The following is a 25049-nucleotide window of genomic DNA, read 5'->3' as shown; positions in this document are numbered from 1 at the left end:
AATTTTTTCTAACATATCATGGGTAGTTTTGCTTTTTACAAAAAAATACTTTAATTTAAAATAGTTCCAGGACTTCCCTGGTGGCACAGTGGTTAAGAATCCACCTGCCAATGCAGGGGACATGGGTTCGAGTCCTGGTCCAGGAAGATCCCACATGCCATGGAGCAACTAAGCCCGTGCACAACAACTACTGAGCCTACGCTTTAGAGCCCACAAGCCACAACTACTGAAGCCTGCACGCCTAGAAACCGTGCTCCGCGACGAGAAGCCACTGCAATCAGAAGCCCACACACTGCAATGAAGAGAAGCCCTCACCCGTCACAACTAGAGAAAGCCCATGTGCAGCAACGAAGACCCAACACAGCCAAAAAAAATTTTTATTAATAATAAAATTTAAAAATAAATAGTTCCAAACTTAAAAGTTTCAAGAACAGTTCAAAGAGCTTCTGTACATCAAATGTAAAAATTTATTTAACAAAAGACACCATAAGAAAAATTCAAAGAATGGGAAGAAGATATTTATTTTATACATATACACACACCAAAAACTGATTAAAATATAGAATACTATTGTATACTGTTGAATACTGTGGCAGACAGACTTTAAGGTCATCCCCATGAACCCATCTCCTGGTGTTCCTGCCTTAAGTGTGTACAATCAATCCCCTCCCCTCAAGTGTGGGCAAGACCTGTAACTTGCTTGTAAACAAAATATGACAAACGTGATAAGATGGTCAAGCCTATGCTTATGTTTTATGTATATGTAAGATTCCATCTTGCTGGCTAAGCTACAGAGACTCCCTTTCACTGACTTGGAAGAATCAAGCTGTCATGTTTTAGTAAGTGGGCATACTGGAGAAGCCACATGGCAAGAAACTGCAAGTAGACCCTAGGAAATAAGGGTAGCTTCCAACAAGAAACCAAAGCCCTTAGTCTTGTAAATGCAAGGAAATTAATTCTGCCAATAACTTGAGGGAACTTGGGAACAGTTCCTTCCCCAGTTGAGCCTCTGATAAGACTGCAGCCTCAGATGACAACTGGACTGCAACCTCCTGAAGGAGACCCTCCCTGATCATAATATTGAACTAAGCTGTGCCCAGACTTCTAACCTAAAGAAACTACAATAATAAATGTGTGTTTATGTAAGTACCATTTATGTTCACTTGTTAACACAGCATAGAAAATTAATGTAATTGTTTATTTTAAAATCATATAAATCATTACAAAAAAGATCAGCAATCCATCAGAAACATGGGGGAAATATATAAATATGCAAATTTGAGAAAAAATATGATGGTCAGTAAATATATTAAAAGATACTCAACAACACAAGTACTCAAGGAAATGGAAATTTTAGAAGTCTGGTGTTAATTGTTATTATTAAATATTGGTAAGGGTATATGGAAAGAGATATTCTTGTGTTGGTATCCATTAAAACTGGCTACTTTATAGAGATTCCACTTCTAGGAATCTACCTAGGAAAAACACGTACACATGTACACAGGAGAAATGTACTTTATCATTCACCTCCTAAAAGATATTTAGAGTGTTTCAGGCTTCTCATAATTATAAACAATGCTGAAATAAAGTCATTCCCACAATTACTGACTTATAAACCTGTGATTTTTTTTAAAAAGGCAACATGCTCGGGCTTCCCCTCGGGTGGTGCAGTGGTTGAGAGTCCGCCTGCCAATGCAGGGGACACGGGTTCGTGCCCTGGTCCGGGAAGATCCCACATGCCGCGGAGCGGCGGGCCTGTGAGCCACGGCCGCTGAGCCTGCGCGTCCAGAGCCTGTGCTCCGCAATGGGAGAGGCCACAACAGTAAGAGGCCCATGTACTGCAAAAAAAATAAAAATAATAAGGTATTCCTATTATTCCTGCCTTGAATATGGTTGTACAAAGTCACAGTGCTGGTAGCCCTGGCAGTCATCTATTGATCATGGGGTGAAAAGCCTCAGGATGAAAAGCCAACATGCCAAGAAGAATAAATGAACGAGAAGAAAAATGGAAAAGCCTGAGTCCTTGATTGCTATTATTTTTTAATATTTATTTATTTATTTGGCTGTGCTGAGTCTTAGTTACAGCACACAGGATCTTCATTGAGGCATGTGGGCTCTAGTTCCCTGACCAGGGATCGAACCCAGGCCCCCTGCATTGGGAGTGCGGAGTCTTGACCGCTGGACCACCAGGGAAGTCCCTTGATTGCTATCATTGAGCCAGTTAACCAGCCCTGCAAAGACCTACTTATTGAGTTAATTATTTTATTGCTTAAACTATTATTACTTAGGCTTTCTACTACTTGATGCCAAAACTACTCCTGACTTCACACATAAGGAACTATCATTATAAAATTAAAGAAAAAAAGTTCAATTTTCCTCTATTACTTATAACTATGTGTATTGAAATGGAATAAATGTTTAAATTTAGAATTATAAAACTGACTTTTTTTTTTAACAGATTTATTTATTTATTTATTTTTGGCTGCGTTGGGTCTTCGTTGCGGTGCACAGGCTTCTCACTGCGGTGGCTTCTCTTGTTGTGGAGCACAGGCTCTAGGCACGTGGGCTTCAGTAGTTGTGGCAGATGGGCTCAGTGGTTGTGGCTCTCAGGCTCTAGAGTGCAGGCTCAATAGTTGTGGTGCATGGGCTTAGTTGCTCCGCAGCATGTGGGATCTTCCCGGACCAGGGCTCGAACCTGTGTCCCCTGCGTTGGCAGGCAGATTCTTAACCACTGTGCCACCAGGGAAGTCCCAAAACTGACATTTTAAAAGTTTACCTCATAGATCCTGATTTCACATTTTAGACAACTTTGTCACTTGAAAGTTTTGACTGTACTATGGCTAACTTTCTAGATGAAGACAGAAAGATTTCACTCTTGGAAAAAAAATTTTTTTAATATTTATTTGGCTGTGCAGCGTTTTAAGTTGCCGCATGCGTTATCTTTAGTTGCGGCATGCAGGGTTTTTAGTTGTGGCACGTGGGCTCTTAGTTGCATCATGTGGGATCTAGTTCCCTGACCAGGGATTGAACCAGGGGCCCCCTGCATTGGGAGCGTGGAGTCTTAACCACTGGACCACCAGGGAAGTCCCCACTCTTGGAAAACTGAAGTTAAATGAGAAACCATTCCTCAGCCACGTTGCTAGGTAACAATAATGGCAAACTAATCAAATTTGACAAAATTAGCCCAAAAATTTAGAATATTAGAAATGTTATTTCTAATATAGATTTATATCCACTGTTGATAACAGTGAACCTGTCCCAAGGATATATTTTCTGTTTTATAAACTGTGCCACTGAGATATATCTTTTTCAATGATAGTCATTATGAATCATACAGCAATGAACTTCAAACTAGGGGGAAAAAAAGAAATCACACCATTTAAACATTAGAACTCGGCACTTTCCCTGCCATGGCCTAGGTTCATTACGGGGTCAGGGAACTAAGACCCCACGAGCTGCGCAGTGAGGTCAAGTAAATAAATAAACAAATATGCACACACCTATTAAAAAAAAAGAATAGTATCAAATATTCAGCTGACCTCTATTTTAAATACTCCAAACTTGGACTAGGGTACAGCCAACCTATTAATAGAGAGTTTAATATGAAGTTCTTGTATGTAACTCTCTCAGAAAGGAGTTATATAAAAGCAGTGACCAGGGCTTCCCTGGTGGCGCAGTGGTTGAGAGTCCGCCTGCCGACGCAGGGGACGCGGGTTCGTGCCCCGGTCCAGGGGGGTCCCACATGCCGCAGAGCGGCTGGGCCCGTGAGCCATGGCTGCTGGGGCTGTGTGTCCAGAGCCTGTGCTCCACGGCGGGAGAGGCCACGGCGGTGAGAGGCCCGCATGCCACAAAAAAAAAAAAAGCAGTGATCAAAGCAATCAACAGAACAATATAAACGGTTTGCACAGCCAGGTTTAATCAATAATCTACCAGGCACCTAATAAGTAAAAAAATACTGTCATCAATTGTTATCAGAATGTGTTCAACAAAAATGACAGTGCATGGATTTCTGTGAGATATAACTACAGCTAACATTTATTGAGAACTCATTACACTTCAGGCACTGGTCTAAAGTGCTTTAAATGAATCATTTTATTCAATCCTCACAATAACCCAGTGAAATATGTATTCTATTATTTCCATTCTATGAGTGATAAAACTGTGGCAGAGATAGTTAAATAACTTGCAAAAGCTCACACTGCTAGTAAAGGGTACAAGCCTTGATCTGAAGTCTGGCAGTCTGACTCTAGCCCTACACTCTTCACCACTAAGCTACTGCTTTTTTTTCATCTCATATGTTCCTTACAGGAGGAAGCTTTGCAAAACCTCCAGAAGAAATACTCTTAGTCCATAAACTTCCACAGTTTATGTCCTGAGGAGCTTCCATGGCATACAGTGTCCTATCCTCCAAGTTCTAGTTCAGCACCAGATTCCAGCTGGTAACTAAATATATGGGTAACTTTCAGGAGGATGAAATTTCAAAATGAACCGACAATATGCAGGGTAATATATGTGACATCAGTATACAGGAAGATGAGGATTCTGAAGGTTAAGAAATAGCATATTTTCCTTTTAAGTATCTTCAAATAATCTACATTAACTGACCGATAAACAATAAAATCAAGTTAAAATTATCCATACCATTGTTTGATCGGTAAATTAATAGTAATCTCTTGCCAGTGTCTCTGAGCTTCATAATCACCAAACATAGGGGGCTTTCCAGCACCTAAGATGAAAGGTAAAAAAAGCAAAATAAAAATATACTTTAGTATATCAGTGATTTTATTTCCTTATGAAATAAAATCCTTATGAAAATTTTCTAAATTATAGAGATAGTATAGGTGGAGGAAAAGAACACAGAAGTTACCTAAAAAGTCAGAGAGATGAGGTCTGAATCCTAGCACTGCTAGCACACTGAGTGACTGTGTAACCCCGAGCAAATGACTTAACCTCCCTAAGCCTCAGTACATTAAAAACAGAATCAATATTGTCACCTAAAGGACTGTTGGAATAAAGAAAATAATGAACATAAAATAACCTGTATAGTACCTGGCACACATAAACATTCAATAAATATTGTTAACATTAATTAGTTATTAACATTAGTTTCTTTTTTTTTTTTTTTTTTTGGCTATGCCGCACGGCATGTGGGATCTTAGTTCCCCAACCAGGGATCAGACCTGCACCCCCTGCATTGGAAGCATGGAGTCTTAACCACTGGACCACCAGGGAAATCCCTTAATTAGTTTTTAATTAATTAGTTGATGATACTAATCATAAGATATCCAAGTTTATTTTTACTTCATGAGAAAGACTGTCAACTATACTATCCAATAAGTATCATAAAACAATAATAACAAACGTCTATATTTTACCAAGGACTTTTACAAGCTAAATATAAATAACTTAAGGTCAAGTACAGAACCAAAAACGGACTATATATTGCAAAGACATTGGTCAGGTCAGGCTTTGATGTCAAATGAGTTATATAAAAACTGCCACGGGCTTCCCTGGTGGCGCAGTGGTTGAGAGTCCACCTGCGGCTGCAGGGGACACGGGTTCGTGCCCCGATCTTGGAAGATCCCACATGCCGCGGAGCGGCTGGGACCGTGAGCCATTGCCACTGAGCCTGGGCGTCCGGAGCCTGTGCTCCGCAACGGGAGAGACCACAACAGTGAGAGGCCCGCGTACCGCAAAAAAAAAAAAAGAAAATCAAACAAAAACTGCCACTTTCTAGTTTTTTTTTTACTTCAGAATTGCAAATAAGGGATAATGGATCTTTAATAACTAACAATTGACAGTGTCTACTACATACCAAATACAACAATGGAGCAGTTATTATTATCATCCCCACTTTACAGCTAGCAAAACAGAGGCAATGGTCACCCAAGTAATGAATAGCAGAGTCTGGACTGGAATGCAGGCAGACTGGCTCCATAATCCATGTTCTGGGCTCCTACTGTGTATTGCCTCACAACTTGGTTAAGGCATTGTTAACCTTAAATCATTTTAAATGATATAAAGGTAATTCCATTTAGTAAATAGTAAACAACCACTATTTAGCTAGCAGTTGACTACAAAACTGTGAGAAGGCCCAAATAGGTACAGTACAGACACAGGTTTCTTAATCAGCAAGTGAAGATCACATATAGTCAAATATATTCAATAATCCATTGGGAAGGTGTGCCACATTGGTGAATGATATGTTATCAATCACCAAACTCTAACCCAGACGTTCTCCAGCGTTAGAACACTACATTAAGTAGAGGTTTTGCATTTAACAGCTGTATTATACCACTATTCTTTAAATGCTAGCATCTCCACCCAAGGAGATACTCCCAAGTATGAGATAATCATGGGAAAAGCAGATTAACATCTCCAAAGCATATACACATTGAGTGACTGCCGCAAAACATTACCCACAGTTCAGGCACATGTATACACACACACAAACCTACCGCTGTCTCTCTCTTAGAAAGTACCATATCTTATTCATTTTTGCATTCTCAGGATGTAACTGCACCTAGCAGATTCTCAGTGAATGATGATGTAGGAAGGATGTCAATATTATCAGTATGATATAGCAAGGATTTTTAGTTCAAAAAGATTTGAATTTTTGAGTCCCTGACTTTCCACTTACTGAATGTGCAACACTAAGCAGTTTGTGATGGCAGACGAATTAATTATGCGAAGGCTACTTTAACACAATGCCCATATACTGGTTCTTGTCTCAAAACATCTTTAAGTTACTATCTGGCATTTTGAAATTCCAAGCCTCTGCTCATGCTGCTTACTTCCTCTCCCTATTCATACACCTCTTTTATCAACTCGTATCCAACCTTTAAGAACCATGCAACTGCCAAATTCTCCACAAAACCTTCCCTTATAAATTAAAAACATACTGATCATTAATTATTGACTTCTTAGAACTAATCTTTATTAAGGGCAAACTATAGACATCATACTTATATATATTATTTTATTATTCATTACAGTAAGTCTAACAAGCAAGTGTTGAAATTCTTATTTTCTTCATATTAGGCTAGGGATTGTCAGAGTGATTAAGGAAAAAGAATTATTAGCAACTGCAGTAGTGAAAATTTTATTAAGTACTTAAGAGCAAAACAAAATGCCAAGAGCTTTAGATGTAACTCATTTGATCTGCAACCTATGATTTTACCAGCATTTTACTGATGAGGAGACTGAGACCCTGAAATTTTAAAATAACTTGCCCAGTGTCACACAGCCAATAAGACACAGCTAGTAACATTCAAACCCACCGGCGTTAAATCTCAATACCTGCGTCCTTGTCAGAGAGTAAACAGTAGAGCCATGATTTGAATAGGAAATAGAAGACAATAGCCATAACAAGAAATAAATACCAAACTTGAAATATATCAATTGTTTAGTGAATTGAAAACCCATTACCACAGTATCTCAGAGCTATATCTCCTCCTTCTGTTTAATAAACAGCATGTGAAAAAATGTAGAAATCAAAATAGTTGTCAAGTAGATTTTTAAAAGGAAAAAAAAATTATTGACTTCTCATAATACTTATATTTTCAGTATCATATATTTTGTCACATGATTATACTAGTTTCTAATAGCTACCCAAATAAGAATTTTAATTCCAGTGGACATAGAATGTGATTTTTCCAGAGTTCACAGGAAACATATTGCTAGGCATATAGTACATACTTTCAGTTAAAACTTGCTCATCGTTAACTGAACAGGAGGGGGGGATTAACTTACATTTTTTTTTTTTTTTTTTTTTTTTTTTTGCGGTACGCGGGCCTTTCACTGCTGTGGCCTCTCCCATTGCGGAGCACAGGCTCCGGACGCGCCAGCTCAGCGGCCATGGCTCACGGGCCAAGCCGCTCCGCGGCACGTGGGATCATCCCAGACCGGGGCACGAACCCGTGTTCCTTGCATCGGCAGGCGGACTCTCAACCACTGCGCCACCAGGGAAGCCCAACTTACAATTTTTTTAAAGAAGGAAAATAATTTCCCACTGAATAAACCTTATCTTTACGCATGCACTTTATAGATGTGTGTGTGCTGTGGGGGTAGTTTCTCTTTTTGGTGATACAGCTGCTATCTACAGGGAGAAAGGAATTGATTTTTTTTTTTTGCTTTTGCTTTTGTTTGCTTGTTTTTGGCCCACTGGGATAATACCTATACAGTGGGCATAGGAAACTACTTAAGTCACAGAGGATCTTAAGTAGTTTCCTACACCTGAAAAAATCCAACTATCTAGATTTTCTGAAATTGCTCTAGACTTGGGGTCAGTGTGGAAGAATTTATTACCATTCTCTAACAAAGAGAAGAGTGGATAATGACTCTCTTCAGGGTTGAGAAACAAGTTTCTATCCAGAGTCTGACCTACCTCAATAAATGCAGCTGACACTGGCTATGAAATTAGTACTTAAGTTTTTAAAACTGCTAAAGTGCCCTTAAAGCAACCCAGAAGACCAACCCAACCGTACCTATCGGAGCTTCATTTGGGAAGGGCAAAATGGATTCCTTCTACTGTGATCAATTCTACAAATTCATTTACATGAGATTCAGAATTACATAAAGAAAACGTATTAATGTACATTTACAAAGCTTCAATTTTGTCTCATTCTTAGGAAAATGGGCTTAAGCACCACTTAAATGTTCATTTTATTAATTGCTGAACTATTCAGAATTATGTTAGAATTTAAAAAACAAGTAGTTTCTTTGATAACAATACATACTAATTGCCTTTACAATGAAACTTTAAACATTCTAAGGGAAGAGAATTTGGTTAAAATTTTCCATAATAATCCCCCTTTTATATATTCTTAGTGAGTGACAAGAAACATTACAAACAACAATGGGTAAGCTGAGAAACTATACAGTATGTGCGAACTAATAGTAACGGACTAATACTAACCAAGCTCACCTGAGCTTCCTCACTCCAGTGCTTCCTAATTACAATCTTAAAACAAGAAAAACAGAAAGCAAACTAAAATAAGCATGTTAAAAGCAAATTATAACCAAAATAAGTATTTTAATTAATAGAGGGAAAAAAATCTCAACAGAGTCACAGATGTTACACTCATTCAATAATCCTCCCAGCCTCCTCTGATATAGAAGTTCGTCACACGTGAACACTAAATGTCACACTGTTTACGATGGAGTTGAGAACTCTGACAGAATCACCATTTTTCTTAGTATTCAGCATTTTTATTTTTCTTATCTGAAAAATAACAAAAATATATAACAACCACCTACAAAAGATGCTACAAATATTTTAATATGCAATAACAATACTCCTCTTACATAGTGATCCAAAAATACTCTTGTTCTGTTGACTTTCTTAGAAGACAATTTAAGAGTAAGGTTTAACTTTTTTGTTTTTGAAGTATAGTTGATCTACAATGAGGTGTTAGTTTCAGGTATACAGCAAAGTGATTCACTTATACATACATATATATCTATGCTTTTAAAAATTCTTTTTCCTTATAGATTATTATAAGATATTTAGTATAGGTCCCTGTGCTATATAGTAGATCCTTGTTGGTTATCTATTTTATATATATATAGTAGTGTGTATGTTAATCCCAAACTCCTAATTTATCTCTCCTCTCCCTTTCCCCTTTGGTAACCATAAATTTGTTTTCTATGTCTGTGAGTCTATTTCTGTTTTATAAGTAAGTTCATTTGTATCATTTTTTTTAGATTCCATATACAAGCAATATCATGATATTTGTCTGTCAGGCTTACTTCACTTAGTACGATAATCTCTAGGTCCATCCATATTGCTGCAAACAGCATTATTTCATTCTTTTTTATGACTGAGTAATAGTCTATTGTACATATTCTTTAACCATTCATCTGTCAATGGACATTTAGGTTCCTTCCATTGTATATACTACTGCAATGAACACTGGGGTGCATGTATCTTTTCAAATTATAGTTTTCGCCAGATATATGCCCAGGAGTGGGATCGCTGGATCATACAGTAACTCTATTTTTAGTTTTTTAAGTAAACTCTATACTGTTAAGAGTAAGGTCTAAAATAAGCAACAGGACTTTCCTGGTGGTGCAGTGGTTACGAATCCGCCTGCCAATGCAGGGGACACAGGTTTGAGCCCTGCTCCGGGAAGATCTCACATGCCACAGAGCAACTAAGCCCGTGTGCCACAACTACTGAGCCTGCGCTCTAGAGTCTACAAGCCACAACTACTGAGCCTGCATGTCACAACTACTGAAGCCCGTGCACCTAGAGCCCATGCTCTGCAACAAAAGAAGCCACCGCAAGGAGAAGCCCGCGCACCACAACGAAGAGTAGACCCCGCTCGCAGCAACTAGTGAAAGCCCGCAGCAGCAACGAAGACCCAACACAGCCAAAAATAAATAAATAAATAAATAAAATAAGTAACAGGAGTCCTGTTTTCAGATGAGGGAAGTAACTGAGTAAACTCAGACTTTAGGAGAGAAATGTTAGAATAAGTAATGTATGTAAGCCACAGGGATAGAAAAGTATTATATATGCATGCTGTTCTCTACTTGATTCCCATTAAGCATTTGATTATGTACACTAGTAATACTGAAATGGTGTGATTTTTTAAAATTATTTAACCCTATACCCTGATATTAATTTAACTTTCTCTTGAGATAAAGAGTGCAAAGAAAATAATATATCTGTCAAAATTAGAAATTTTGTGTGTGAAATTGCAGCAAGAGAGAAAAGACAAATCACCTACTAAGGAATAACAATTAAAATGACAGCTGGGCTTCCCTGGTGGCGCAGTGGTTGAGAGTCCGCCTGCTGATGCAGGGGACACGGGTTCGTGCCCCGGTCCGGGAAGATCCCACATGCCGCAGAGCGGCTGGGCCCGTGAGCCATGGCCGCTGAGCCTGCGCGTCCGGAGCCTGTGCTCCACAACGGGAGAGGCCACAACAGTGAGAGGCCCGCGTACCGCCAAAAAAAAAAAAAAAAAAAAAAAGACAGCTGATGTCTGAACATAAGCAACAGAAACTAAAAAACAATGAGAGAAGATTTTCAAAGTATTAACAGAAAATAACTGTCAATACAGAATTCCATATCCAGAAAAACTTTACAACAAAGAGCAAAATAAAGGTATTTTCAGACAAAAATGGGGTTTGCCAGTAACAGACTCTCACTAAAAAAAAAAATACCTCCCAAAAAATACCTCCCAGGAAGAAAGAAAATGATCTCAAAGGAAGATGTACTATGTAAGAAGAAAGGGTAAAAAGAAAATGAGGGTAAAACTGGGTAACTATAAATTATATAAAATAACAGTGACTAACATCTAAAATCATGAAAGAACTGAAATCCTAGGCAATAATACTGTTTTAATTTGAGGCAGGAGGTGAAGATTTGTAAGTAGAGTTAAAACATTATAAGGTCCTAGTGTTGTTCAAAAAGAGGATATAAATATGAATTTTAGGTTTTGTTAAGTTAAATATGTATGTGAAAATCTCCAGAGTAAGCCCTGAAAGAACAAAATAAAGTATAGCTTCCAAGTCAGTAGGGGAGAGAAAATGGAATTAGGGAGGGGAATTGGTTAGACATATTTAAATCACAGGGATTCAGAGGTAGAGGGTAAGAGAATAGAAGATATACCAAGCAAAAATTAACCTAAAGAAAACTAGTAAAGTTATATTAATTTTACAGGAAATAGACTTTAAGACAAAAGCATTACTGTAAATAAACAGGGACATGATAATGATGTCATGAAATTCAAGTCACAAGGAAAAATATTCTAAATCACCTAATAATATAGATTCAAAATATTCAAACAAAAATTGACAGAACTACAAAAGGAAACTGCAGCTCTCTCAATAACTGGTAGATCAACTGGGCAAAAATCAGTAAGAATATAAAAAATTTGAATCAAAACAACTGATATTAAGTAAATGGATATATGCAGACTATTAAACTGGAGAATATATATTTTAAACCAAAAACAATTCCAGTCTTGAGTACTATTCCAGATTTTAGGAAAGAGGGTATACTCCCTAATTCATTTTATGTGGCTAGCACATCCTTGATAACAAATCTGACAAAGGCATTTTAAGGAAGTAAAATTGCAGGCCAATTTTATTTGTAAGCATGGATGCTAAAATCATAAATAAAAAATTAATAAGCCAAATCTATCAATATACTTTAAAAAAAAGATAATATAACACAAATAGTTATTCTAGGAATGCAAGGTTGGTGCAATGCTAGAAAGAACAAAAACATACTCAATGGTAAATTAAAAGCATCTATTAAAATTAGGAACAAGAGAAAGAAGCCAGAATCACTACTTCTATTCAACACTGTAATAAGGTCCTAGAATTAAGAAGAAAAAGGAAATAAAAAGGGTAGGAAGTAGAAAAGAAGAAATAATACTGTCATTATTCATAGATCACTTTATTTTACACAGAAGATCCAAAAAATACTTCAGAGAAATTATTAGAATTACAAGTTTAGGAAAGTTACCAAATATTAAAAAATAAACATTTTTATACCCCTGGAAAAAGCATTTAGAAAAGCAATTTTTTAAAAGATACCATCTACAATGGTGAGGAAGAAAAGATATTTAAGACACCTAGGAATACATCTAAGAAAGGATGTATAAGACTTTCATGTAGAAAATATAAAATTTTGTTGAAAGACATTAAAGAAGACAAATAAATGGAGAAGCATACCATCTTAATGAATCAGAAGCCCTACCTACTATGGTAATGATTGTCAATTCCACCCAAATTAATCAATAGTATAGAATATAATTCCAGTCAAAATCCCAACAGGGTTTTTCATAGGACTTTAACAATCTGATTTTTAAAAAAGACATATATGGGGAATTCCCTGATGGTCCAGTGGTTGTGACTCGGCGCTTTCACTGCCATTCAATCCCTGGTCAGGGAACTAAGATCCCATCAGCCAAAAAAAAAAGACACATGTGTGTACTAGCTTTCTATTGCTGCATAACAATTATTACAAAATTAGCAGCTTAAAACAATATTCTTTTGTAATCTAATAGTTCTACAGGTCAGAAGTCTGGGTGGGCATAACTTGGTTCTCTGTTCAGGGCTCACAAGGCCAAAATAAGGTGTCAGCCAGTCTAGACACTTACCTGGAGGCCTGGGGAAAGAATTCAGTTCCAAGTTCATTCAGGTGATTGGCTGCAGGTCTGAGGTCGCTGTATCTTGCTGGGGGCTACTCTCTGCAACTAGAGGCCACTCCTATTCCTTCTCATATGGCCCCCTCCATTGTCAAACCAGCAAAAGTGCTGAGTCCTTATGATCTGAATCTCTCCAGGGTTCCCTTCTACTGTCAACTGGAGCAAGTTCTCTGCTTTTAAGGTCTCATGTGATTACAGTGGGCAAACCTGGATAATCCAATGCAATCTCTCTATCTTAAAGTCAATTATGTCATATGACATAACATAATCACTCCCAAATAGATCTCATCATTTTCACAGGTTCTGGGGATTAAGGCAGGACATCTCTGGGGGACCATTTAAGAAATTCTTCCTACTACAATATGAAAGAGAAAAGCCTAGAATAGCTCAGACACCAGTGAAGTGGAACTATCAGGTGGGAGAACTTGCCTCACAACATATCAAGACAAGGTAAAATTATAGTAATAAGACATGGCAGTGATGAAACAATGGATCAGAATGGAGAGCCAGAAACAGACCCTTGTGTGTATGAAAACCTGATATAGACAGAGCTGGTAGTGCAGATTTATGGGAAAGGATGGACTATTCAATAAATGAGCTGAAACAACTGTTTTTATCCATGTGAAAAAAAAAATTTTTAATGGCTCCCTAACTCACATGTTATACATAAAGTTCAGTTCTAAGGAGATAAAGACTTAAACAGGAAAGACAAATCTTACAATTTTTTTTTTTTTTTTTTTTTTTTGTGGGCCACGCAACGCGGCTTGCAGGATCTTAGTTCCCTGACCAGGGATTGAACCCACACCCTCAGCATTGAAAGCGCAGAGTCCTAACCACTGGACTGCCAGGGAATTCCCAAATCTTACAATTTTTAGAAGAAAATTTTAGAAAAATATCTTTGTGACCCAGAAGTAGGGAAGGATTTCTTAAAGATACAAAAGCACAAATCATAAACGAAAAAGATTGGTAAATTTCATTATTTTAAAGTCAAAAATTTTTGTTCATCAAAAGACACTGTAAAGTGTGAAAAGATAAGCCATTACCTGGGAGAAGATATCTGCAACTTGTACAAAGGTTAGCTTCCAGAATACAGAACACATAGGAAAAAAACAAAAGCCAAAATATAGAATACATAAGAAAAAAACTAATATAAATGTACAAATGACATAAGCAAATATCACAGAGAAGGAAATACAAATGACTAATAAACACAAAAGTATGCTCAATCTTTTAGAAATGAAATTCAAAATAAATAAATGAATTCAGCAATGAAGGAAATTAAAATTAAAATCACAATAAAATATCATTTCACACACTCCAGCCTGGCAAAAATTCAGAAGTTTAACACTACCAAATGCTGTGAAGAATGTGGAGTAATAGGAACCCTCCCACTTGGGAAGTGCCTCAATACTAGAAAGGCTCAGAATGGACCACCTACATAAAATTGGCTCTAGGAATTGGCACAAATGATTTCTGGTTCATCTCTTGCACTTGCTTTGTTCTAGCTCTGAGGTTAGGCATGAGCTTAAAGAGAAATTGGACAAAATACGATCTGCCTACTTTGATTCTAGCCAAGAAAAAGAAGTCCTGCTATTGGCCCTGCCAAGGTCACCACCAGGCTGCATTTGGAGTATGAAGCTAGAAACTAACTCTAATAACAAAGTGTTCTCTGTGACCAGCTGAAGATGGATTTATGTGTTCCTGTGCCCCCAGCCAAAGTGCATCTCCCAAAATTCCCCCTTTTTTCTATGACTAAAATGCACCCAAATCTTAACATAACCAAAAGAGAATTCATTACCTTCCCGCACTGAATCTGCCCTACCTCTCAGTTTTCAGTCTCAGTATCTCTAAACTTAGAAACCAGACTCATTCTCAAACTCTTCCTTCTTATTTATCCTTGCATACAATTAGTCATTAAATTTTGCTGATTTTTACCTAATTAATATGGCTCTCAAATTTAGTCACTTAGTCCAGGCCCTCATCATCCCTTTCCAAGACCACTGAAACCAGCTATGCATAACAACTTCAAATAAGCATTATAAACATACATGAGGCCACTGCACATAGATGCTATCATCAGTCTCTACACGTTCTACTCCAAACACCATGCTGCCTCTAAAGCTGTCTTCTTAAAAAACAAATCTGATTATGTGAATTCCCGGCTTAAAAACCTCTATTGCCCAAAAGATAAATCCCTCACACGTTACTTCGGCTCACAGTCTGCCTCAAATTTATTTCTGCCACCCCATCTCTTACTGTTCCACTTACCATGCACCCTGTATTCCAGTCACACCTACATCCTCACCAAACCTCAAAGAACTCTCATCCCTTGGTCGTGCTATTTCCTCTTACTGGAGTACTCTCCTCACCTCCTTTTCTGCCTAGTAAAATTCTTCCCTCCCTTTTAGAACAAACTTTAACGTTATACAGCAAATCCCCTACACACTAATGAGTTCCATTCCGAGAGCATGTTCGTTAAGTCCAACAAAGTTAGCCTAGGTACCCAACTAACACAATCGACTATATAGTACTGTACTGTAATAGGTATAATACTTTTCACACAAATAATACATAAAAAGCAAACGAACACAAAAAATAAAGAAAACATTTTTAATCTTACAGTACAGAACCTTGAAAAGTACAGTAGCACAGTACAACAGCCGGCATACAGGGGCTGGCATCGAGTGAACAGGCAAGAAGAGTCACTGACTGGAGGACGGAGAGGTGGGAGATGGTAGAGCTGAAGGATCGTCAGCGATAGGAGACAGAGGGCAAGCTGCAATTTCACTCAGCCCTTACGTTGACAGCACAGGTTCTGGTTCCTTGCTGGATTCAATTCTACCTACCCTCTTGAAAAAACAATCCAGTGATGTCTGGGCAGTAGCTCTTTTTTTCTCATCATAGATGACACGGTAGCACTGAATTGCATTCTGAACGGCTGTTGCAACCTTCGTGTACCATTCTACGTTCAGGTCCTGTACCTCAAAACTAACTGCCTCCTCAAATAAAGAAAATCCCCTTGCCATTTCCTGCGTCATGAATCTCTTCGGTTCTTCAGTTACTTCTTCTTCCTCTTGTCTCTCTTCGTTCTTTCTCTGGGCCTCCAATTCCTGGCACTTCTTAGCAGTACCAGCTATATCACCACTGCTTTTACGCTTGCCTCCGGACATCCTGGGCTTGAAATAAAGATACTGTACTACTGTACTCTATACAGTACTGTACAGTAAAGTACACAAAAGCACAACCACTTGTAGAGGATGCACACACGTGACAAGGTATGCCAGTCACGTGAACTAATTTACATGATTGGACAGGCGAACACACGTCCGCATCTTTGAAAGTTCACAATTTGAAGGTTCGTATGTAGGGAACTTACTGCATTCTAAGCCTTTTTCATCTGAATTAGAAGTCCCTTGTGCTCCCAGTCTACTTTGTTTATACCACACTATATTTTAATGTAATATATACCTACATATCTGCCCTACCCACTAGACTGTGAACTTCTCTAGGGAAGTAAAAGTGTGATTCTAAGACCCAATTACAACATTTCGGGGGGGGGGGGGCGGTTTCCCACACACATCCAGCAAGCAGTTATCTGGACACCACCTGGGTATCCTATATCTCAACTAAATTCTGACACTATCTACCTGGAGATAGCATTAGATCCTATAAGTTATGGGTTCAGTCCTACAAGACTGCATCCCACACCCCACACCCACTTCAGACACCACTGTCAAGACCCACTGCCTACAGGTTGCAGGTTGCCCCCTCCAACTCAGGGTGTCAATGGCAAATCCAGGTTATCACACGTACTTCTGACTGACAGGCTATAGATCAGAGGTACCCACAATCTCCTCTTTAGGTTCGATCAATTTGCTAGAGAAACATTTTTCTTATAGATTACTGGTTTATTATAAAAGGATGTAAAAAAAAAAAAAAAAAGGATGTAAGTTGGGAACAGCCAGATGGAAGAGATGCATAGAGCAAGATGTGGGGAAAGGAGAGCAGAGCTTCCATGCCCTCTCCAGGCATGCCACTCTACCCGCATCTCCACGTGTTCACCAACCCAGAAGCTCTCCAAATGCAGTCCTTTTGGGTTTTAATAGAGGCTTCATTACATAAGCATAACTAATTAAATCACTGGCCATAGGCAATGATTCAATCTCTAACCCTTCCCCTCCCCTCCCCAGAAATCAGGGGGTGGGATTGAAAGTTCCCACCCTCTAAGCATAAGGTTGGTTTGCCTAGCAACCAGCCTCCATCCTTAAGTGGGGGGACCCAAAGCCACCTCATTAACATAACAAAAACAACTTTATCATCTCACTTAGAAAATTCCAGCAGTTTTAGGAGCTCTGTGCCAAAACCACAGATGAAGACCAAATATATATGTCTTATTATGAATCACAATATCACAGGTACCTACCATGTATTATTCTTGGTCACCCTAAAGACCAGACCTAAAGATATGATCACCAGCAAGACCTATTTTTGCTGCACAGCAGACACTCGGTAAATATTTTAGAGTTAAATGATCTGATGTCAGGATCAAATGAGAAAACAGTTATGAACCACTAATGTGCTGATTTTATTCCTACATTACTAAAAATAAAGCACAATCCATACATATTATCTCAATCCTCACAACAACTCTGTTAAAGTACATATTAATATTCATACTTTGTAGAAGAGGTACACAAGGTTCATGAAGATTAAGAACCTTCTCCAAGATCAGGCAGCCAACAGGTGAAAGAACTAAGATTTGAACCCAAGTCTATGGCTGCATTCAAGTGATTTTACTTCCTCAATATTCCTTAAATTCACTTCTTCATCTTTCAACTAACTGCCTTAGTTCAAGACTTCTTTCTCAGAGGCCAGAGAGCAGAGTTAAAGCACTGACTCTGGAATAAAATATAACTATATTTGAGTCCCAGTTGTCATTTATTGGTTGTCTCATTTTCCACTTGTAAATTAGAGATAATACCTATCTTCAGTGGTGTGGTATTAAGGAAAATGCTCAGTGTCTAGCATTTGGTAAATACTTAAAAAAGAGTAGCTCTTAGTTCTATTATTAAGATTGTCTCATTTGTCTCTTTACACCCAACCTTCTTGCTACAATCATTTTTTATTACAATGAAAGTTATTTTTCTAAGACAAATAATTTCCCGAGCTAACTGTATAGCCAAGCCTCTAGCCATCCCTCCCCATCCTTTTCGTTCCTTCTTTTTATGCTATCCAATACCAAACACTTCTAACCATGCTCTCATGCCATCGACCATGTCTTTGCACATGTTCTGCTGTCTAGAATATCTTCCCCATTCCATTTGCCTAGCAAATTCCAACTCATCCTTCAAACCTTGAACTCAAAAATCATCTTCTCTGAAAAGTTTTCTCCAGTGCATCCTGATCACTCATTTCTCTGTTACCTTTGAACCTCACACATACTTCAACATTATAATTATCACATTGTATTGTGACTACTTATCTACTAAAATGTGGACTCTTTAAGTACTGGAGCTGTTAAATATTTAAGTACTCACCTGGAATTTCTAGCACTTAGCATAATGCCTGGAACATGAGAAGTATTAAATAAATACTCACAAGGTTAAGTTTAATCACATCCCCAGCCTCCAGGACCACACTCCATCAATTCCTCCTCCCTTACTCTCACATCGTCCCCAATCTTATTCTCCACTGATCTCTTCCTTTCAATGTAGTAACATGCCTTCTCTACCCTAAACAAACAAAAAAGCCTCTTTTGATTCTGCTCCCCCTTTGAAGTACTAGCTCATTTCTCTCTTCAATGCCTAATAGATAATTGTTTCTCAACCTGTCATCTTCCCAGTTAAAACACATCTTTGTTTTATCATTATCACAAAGCCCATGCTTCTATTTAGCTCTTATACAAATTCTATTTATTAGAATTAGATGCTTAAGTGTATTTTCTTGACTACACCAATAAAACCTAAAATTCTTCTCTGTCCCGGTCAGAAGACTATAAACTATTACCAAAAACTAAAAACCTCAAAAAACAAACAAGAAAAATGATTCAAAAAATTATTTACCTATCTTAAACGAAAAATGCATTACCTGAGTAAGAATTAAGAGAAACTGTCCACCGTACTGTTAGTCCTAGTAAGACAAGAGCTGTCATCAAGTAGCATTTCTCCATATTTCTTCTCAAATGTAGGGAGAGGAAAAATAACAGGACCAATGCTGGAATACTTTTAACACGCAGTCAATCACTTCTTTTCTTGATCAGAGAAATGTTATCAATTCTTTGGAATCAGGAATTTGAGAGGATTTTAAGTGATGCTTTGTTTCCAGTCAAATACTGATTTTTATGTCTATGAAGAAGTAGCCTGCAGAAAAAAAGAAAAAAGATACCAAGAGTTAGCTGAGCATAGTACCTACAACAACAAACCCATTAAACCAAGTAGAAAGATGGAGAAGTGGGGGAAGCGGAGGCGGGGAATCAAGGAAAGGGGATAATTTTAAGTTCCTTATCCCCTAGTCCTCTAGTTGGGAAATGGACCTCAAAATGTAGCTCTCCCTATTAAATGTGACTCAATATATCTAAAGATATAGTAAGGATCTGCTCTCACAAGGAAATATTTCTGAGTGAAGAAAAACAACACAGATGTGTAGATAGTAGGTCAGTTCTAAACAGAGAATTTTTACCTACAGGTAAAAACAAGACCACAAAGATAAACAAAGGGGTGATTTTACCTTTGGTATAGACAGAAAGAGGACTTTTATCTTTATATTCAGCTTGAGAAAATCTTCCACTAAAGTCATTTATGTAGTTTGATTTTTCTTTTCTTCCAAAATATACTTGAACTAACTACACCTACTTTCCATTCTAGAGAATGAACCTTTGTCAGAATCAATAAGAATAGCCCCAACTCTTAAGAGAAAATACAAAAGCAGTAAAATTAATTAACCACTTACATGCTTCATTTTTTTTTTTACTTTTTCCCTATTGGGTAGGGGTTCTAAAAGTTCAAAGATTTGAAAAATCATGGGCCGTTTTAACCACAGGATATAATTTAATTTACATATATTCAGAAAAATGCAATTAATATATAAATGAAAATTTTAGGGAAAAATTGGCATAGTCTACCTACAGGTCAAAAAAGTATTTTCTTACTTAAAAATAGCAAGGGACAACTCTAGAACTAATAAGTCTAGCATCTCAATTAGGTAGAATGACTCAAAGCATTTAATAAGGCTATGTGACTATATTATTCAAATTTGGTTTATATAAATTTCCTTTTTCTTTCCTCCCTCCTACTGCATCCACCTTTGATCATTCCACTGTTCATTAGAAATTCTACCACAGAGGCAAGGTAGGAGGAAAAATTAAAATTAAATCACTTTCCGATGTTGATTTCAGGTTTGACACAGTTTATAGGCCATTTATAAACTTTTCAAATCCTTTTTTAGTCTAACTCGAAAAGCCCCTTTTAACAACGCATTGCACTATATATTTCAGAATTGCAATACAACACTCTATTTTCTGCTGAGATATCAAGTTTAAAATTGACTTTACAAATGCTAATTCCTGGATTTAAAAATACAGCTTAACTAATATTCCATCTTGAAATTTAAATCACTAATACAAACAAGTTAAATCAATAATCCACAACATGTAATAATCATAATAAACTTTAAAAGAACATAATGCTTAACTAATAACATGCTGATCAAGTTTTTTTGTTTATTGGCTGCACCACGTGGGTTGCAGGATCTCAGTTCCCCAACCAGGGATTGAACCCAGGCCCCCGGCAGTGAAAGCAAGGAATCCTAACCACTAGGCCACCACGGAACTTTTCTGATCAAGTTTGTTAAAAGCACAAAGATGGGGCTTCCCTGGTGGTGCAGTGGTTAGGAGTCCACCTGCCAATGCAAGGGACATGGGTTCGAGCCCTGGTCTGGGAAGATCCCACATGCCGTGGAGCAGCTGAGCCCGTGCACAACTACTGAGCCTGCGCTCTAGAACCCGCAAGCCACAACGACTGAAGCCTGTGTGCCTAGAGCCCATGCTCTGCAACAAGAGAAGCCACCTCAGTGAGAAGCCCGCGCACCTCAACAACAACAAAAAAAGAGTAGCCCCAAGTAGAGGAAGCCCACGCACAGCAACAAAGACCCAACATAGCCAAAAATAAACAAATAAATTAAAAAATTAAAAAAATTTAAAAATTAAAAAGAAGCACAAAGGTGGAACAGCTGACAGATGAAGAATCATATCCAAAAAGACTTGGACAACATCTATGATGGACCAAATCTAACTCCAGAAATCATTACAGGGATAAATTCAAAGTTCTGCACTTAAATGTGAAAAAAACAACAAAGATCAACTGCTTGAGTATTTAAAGGGAGGCAACAGATAACGATGATAATTATCAGTTCTGTATGGATCCAGAACTGATGACCAATATTAGATTAAATATTAGAAAAACTTTTCTAACAACTAGAGCCGTCCAAAAATTAAATGAGCTTCTTCTTGAGAAAGGAGTTTCTCTTTGAAAGGTTCAAGCAGAAGCTAAGCAACAACCTGAAAAGAATATTTTAGAGTGGAGAACAGATAACTAATTTCTAAACTGTGTTTTAAATCTGATTTTGGATGCATATTATGTATCTAAATTAATATAAATCCTGACAATACAAAAGATGATTTCGTCTCCCAACATGTCCTAATCCCCAGTAAGTGACAAGTATTGCCACTTTTGTAGGGTTTCTTTAATGAGTAAAATGGGTAGGCCTTCACATCCTCCACAAGTGGCTCATGTTAGAAACTGAAGGACATCAAAAACATCTCTTCCTGGGCTTCCCTGGTGGCGCAGTGGTGGAGAGTCCGCCTGCCGATGCAGGGGACACTGGTTCGTGCCCCCGTCCGGGAAGATCCCACATGCCGCGGAGCGGCTAGGCGCGTGAGCCATGGCCACTGAGCCTGCACGTCTGGAGCCTGTGTTCCACAACGGGAGAGGCCACAACAGTGAGAGGCCCGCGTACCGCAAAAAGCAAAAAAAAAAAAACATCTCTTCCTGGCCTCTATTACGCTTAGAATAAAATCCAAGTACCTCAGCCATAAGATCCTGCCTACCTCTCCAATTTCATCTCCTCCCACTTTCCCACAAGGTCTTCCCTCTTTCTAGAACCTGCCCATTTCATTCATACCTCAGTTCCTTTCCAATTCTATTCCCTTTGCTTGGAACGCTCTTAAGTCAGCTCACTGGCCAATCTTTTGTCATTCATCTTATACCTCAAGTCATCCCCTCAGAAAGTTTATCCCTGACCACCCTTACTATGGTTTCCACTTCTTACTGCTTGTACCGTTACCTTCTTTTATTTTCTTCCTAATTCTTTTCACTATCAGAAATTATATTTTCACACAACATGAAACAATCTCACAAACATAATCTTGAGTTTAAAAAGCTAGACACAAAAAAAAAAAAAAAAAAAGCTAGACACCAAAGAATGCACACCATATGGTTCCATTTACAAAAGGCTCATAGGGCTTCCCTGGTGGCGCAGTGGTTGAGAGTCCGCCTGCCGATGCAGGGGACACTGGTTCGTGCCCCTGTCTGGGAAGATCCCACATGCTGCGGAGCGGCTGGGCCCGTGAGCCATGGCCGCTGAGCCTGTGCGTCCGGACGAGCCTGTGCTCCGCGACGGGAGAGGCCACAACAGTGAGAGGCCCGCATACAGCAAAAAAAAAAAAAAAAAAAAGGCTCATAAATAGGCAAAACTAATCTGTGGTGTTAGAAATCAGGAAAGAGGTTACCTTTGGGGAGGAAAGGGGATGGCGGCGATTGGGAGAGGTCTCGAGGAAGGTCTTCTGAGAAGATGCTGTGAATGTTGCTTCCTGATTTGAGTGGTGGTTAAAAGATGTGTTTACTTAATGATAAATCAACTAGTTACAATTTATGTACCGTATTTTCTTGTACATGTTATATTCCAATTAAAAAGTATAAAGGAAATTACATTTATTTGCCAACTAGAATATAAGCCCCAGGCGAGGAGGGATCCTCCTACCTTAGTCGTGGCTGGGTTCCCTGCGCTTAGAACAATGTTGGCAGAAAGCAGGTACTCATAAAGTATTATATTTGCTGAATGGAGATCTTCGCGTGTGAAGGGAAGTACCTAATTTTACTGAGTCCTTTATGGTCAAAGATATTCTGTGAGACTTTTAACCGATCTCTTCTCCTTGAACAGTAAAAAGGGTTATTACTTTTCCCATCTGCAAAGCAAAGCACAGTAACTTCCTAACCCATCCTCGCGCCACGAAGTTGCCACGCGGGCAGCAGAGGAGTTTTCCGTCCTACTTTGCCCCGAGGGTGCGTCTGGACAGAAAAAAAAAAGTCTGCCGTCCACGTCCCAGGGCTGAACTTGCTCCTTTCAGCCTGAAAGGTGCCTCCCCCAGATGGACACCACAGCCAGGGACTACTGCTATCCCAGGTGAGCACGTCTCGCCAAAGGGACCCCTCCTGATGTGTCTCTCCCTTTCTCCGGCGGGCCAGACCCTCAGGACCGCAGGAACAAGGGTGCCAAGGCGCTCCAGCCAGGCCCCACCATCACCGCGTCCCCCAGCCGACTCCCAAGCGAGCCTGCGGGCTGGTCTGCGGAGGCCTCGCGTGCCGTTCCTCTGAGCGAAGCGGTGCCGGGAGCCGGGCCGCCAGCCCGTCTCTCCCCACCCCTGCCGGGCGCCCCAGAACAGCAGTGACCCGACCCCTTACCCCGCCGCCCGCGGAACGCGGGGATTCGCGCCGCAGCGGGTCCCAGAAAGGCGCCTGCGCGCTCGCCACCGCGGTGGACTGCCCTGTCGGCCTTCCTTCCGCGTCCGCGTGCTCGTGCGCCGCCCGCGTGCCCTGCGCGGGAGCGAGCCCGTCGAGCGTGAGGGGAGGGGCGGGGAAAAGGCGCGGAGAGGAGGCGGCCGGCTTTGGAGGCGGAGCCCCAGCGGCTGGAACCCGAGAGGCCTGGTATCCGGGTGAGGCTTGGGGCAGGTGGAAAGCCCCTTGCTCTTCTTTCCTGGGATCGGGGCCAAGGCCTGAAAGGCTGCTTAGTCCACGGATTCCTGTCAGGGGCGCGTTCTGGCTCGCTTCCCACAGTGAACAGCCCCATGGCTAGTCCTGCTTTACTTTCCTCAAGCTACATGCCTGCGAAGAAGAAGGTATTAAGGCTGGGAAGTCAATTCATGGAAGAAAGAGTATTGAACGTACAGCCATTTTTTTTTTTTTTTTTTTTTTTTTTGCGGTACGCGGGCCTCTCACTGTTGTGGCCTCTCCCGTCGCGGAGCACAGGCTCCGGACGCGCAGGCTCAGCGGCCATGGCTCACGGGCCCAGCCGCTCTGCAGCACGCGGCATCTTCCCGGACCGGGGCACGAACCCGCGTCCTCTGCATCTGCAGGCGGACTCTCAACCACTGCGCCACCAGGGAAGCCCCAAAAATCATGTTTTATTAAATCTAATTGGCTCTGTCAGTTGTAAGAAGCACCACTATTTTATGCACCACTGAGAGAGAAACAAAAGTTACCATCTAAACTTACTATGATTGTAAAACACATATAATTTCAGAAATATCAATACATGATAAAAGATGTATCTTCAAATGATTACAGTTGGTATCAGTCTCTCCTTTCTGCCTCCCAACCCAATAGCTTCTGACACAGTATTTAGAACAAAGTTGATGCTTGAAATGTTCATTGAATAAATAGTGGAAGGAACGTCAAAGCCTCTAATTCATACCTGAACTACCCCACCATTACATTTATATACCTACTCCTGCTCTTTCCCTCCACTAGGTACTATCACCTCTGAATGTCCAGTGCCTATATATAACAGATGCTCAGTAAATGCGTTTTGAATGAGGTCATTAGGGTAGAACCG

General features: G+C 39.5%; 1 protein-coding gene across 5 annotated transcripts in view; it reads right to left on the bottom strand.

Moving 5' to 3' along the window:
* Positions 1–24024, bottom strand: part of ALG6 (ALG6 alpha-1,3-glucosyltransferase) — a 58761-nt gene extending 34737 nt beyond the window's left edge. The window contains exons 1-4 of one of the 5 annotated variants that reach the window (XM_032630773.1): positions 23900–23998; positions 23199–23369; positions 19251–19522; positions 4642–4726 (exon numbers count right to left, since the gene is read on the bottom strand). In XM_032630773.1, coding sequence (XP_032486664.1) covers positions 4642–4726; positions 19251–19332 — 167 coding nt within the window. In that variant the 5' untranslated portion in view covers positions 19333–19522; positions 23199–23369; positions 23900–23998. Of the gene's footprint in view, positions 1–4641; positions 4727–8917; positions 9224–19250; positions 19523–22947; positions 23029–23198; positions 23826–23899 lie in introns of those variants that run through there. The other 4 variants (XM_032630776.1, XM_032630757.1, XM_032630764.1 and 1 more) reach the window with 4 other exon arrangements.
* Between the last annotated feature and the right edge of the window lie 1025 nt (positions 24025–25049).

This window comes from Phocoena sinus, chromosome 1 (genome assembly GCF_008692025.1).
Source record: "Phocoena sinus isolate mPhoSin1 chromosome 1, mPhoSin1.pri, whole genome shotgun sequence".
Lineage (NCBI taxonomy): Eukaryota > Metazoa > Chordata > Mammalia > Artiodactyla > Phocoenidae > Phocoena > Phocoena sinus.
This window is presented reverse-complemented; position numbering and strand designations above follow the sequence as displayed.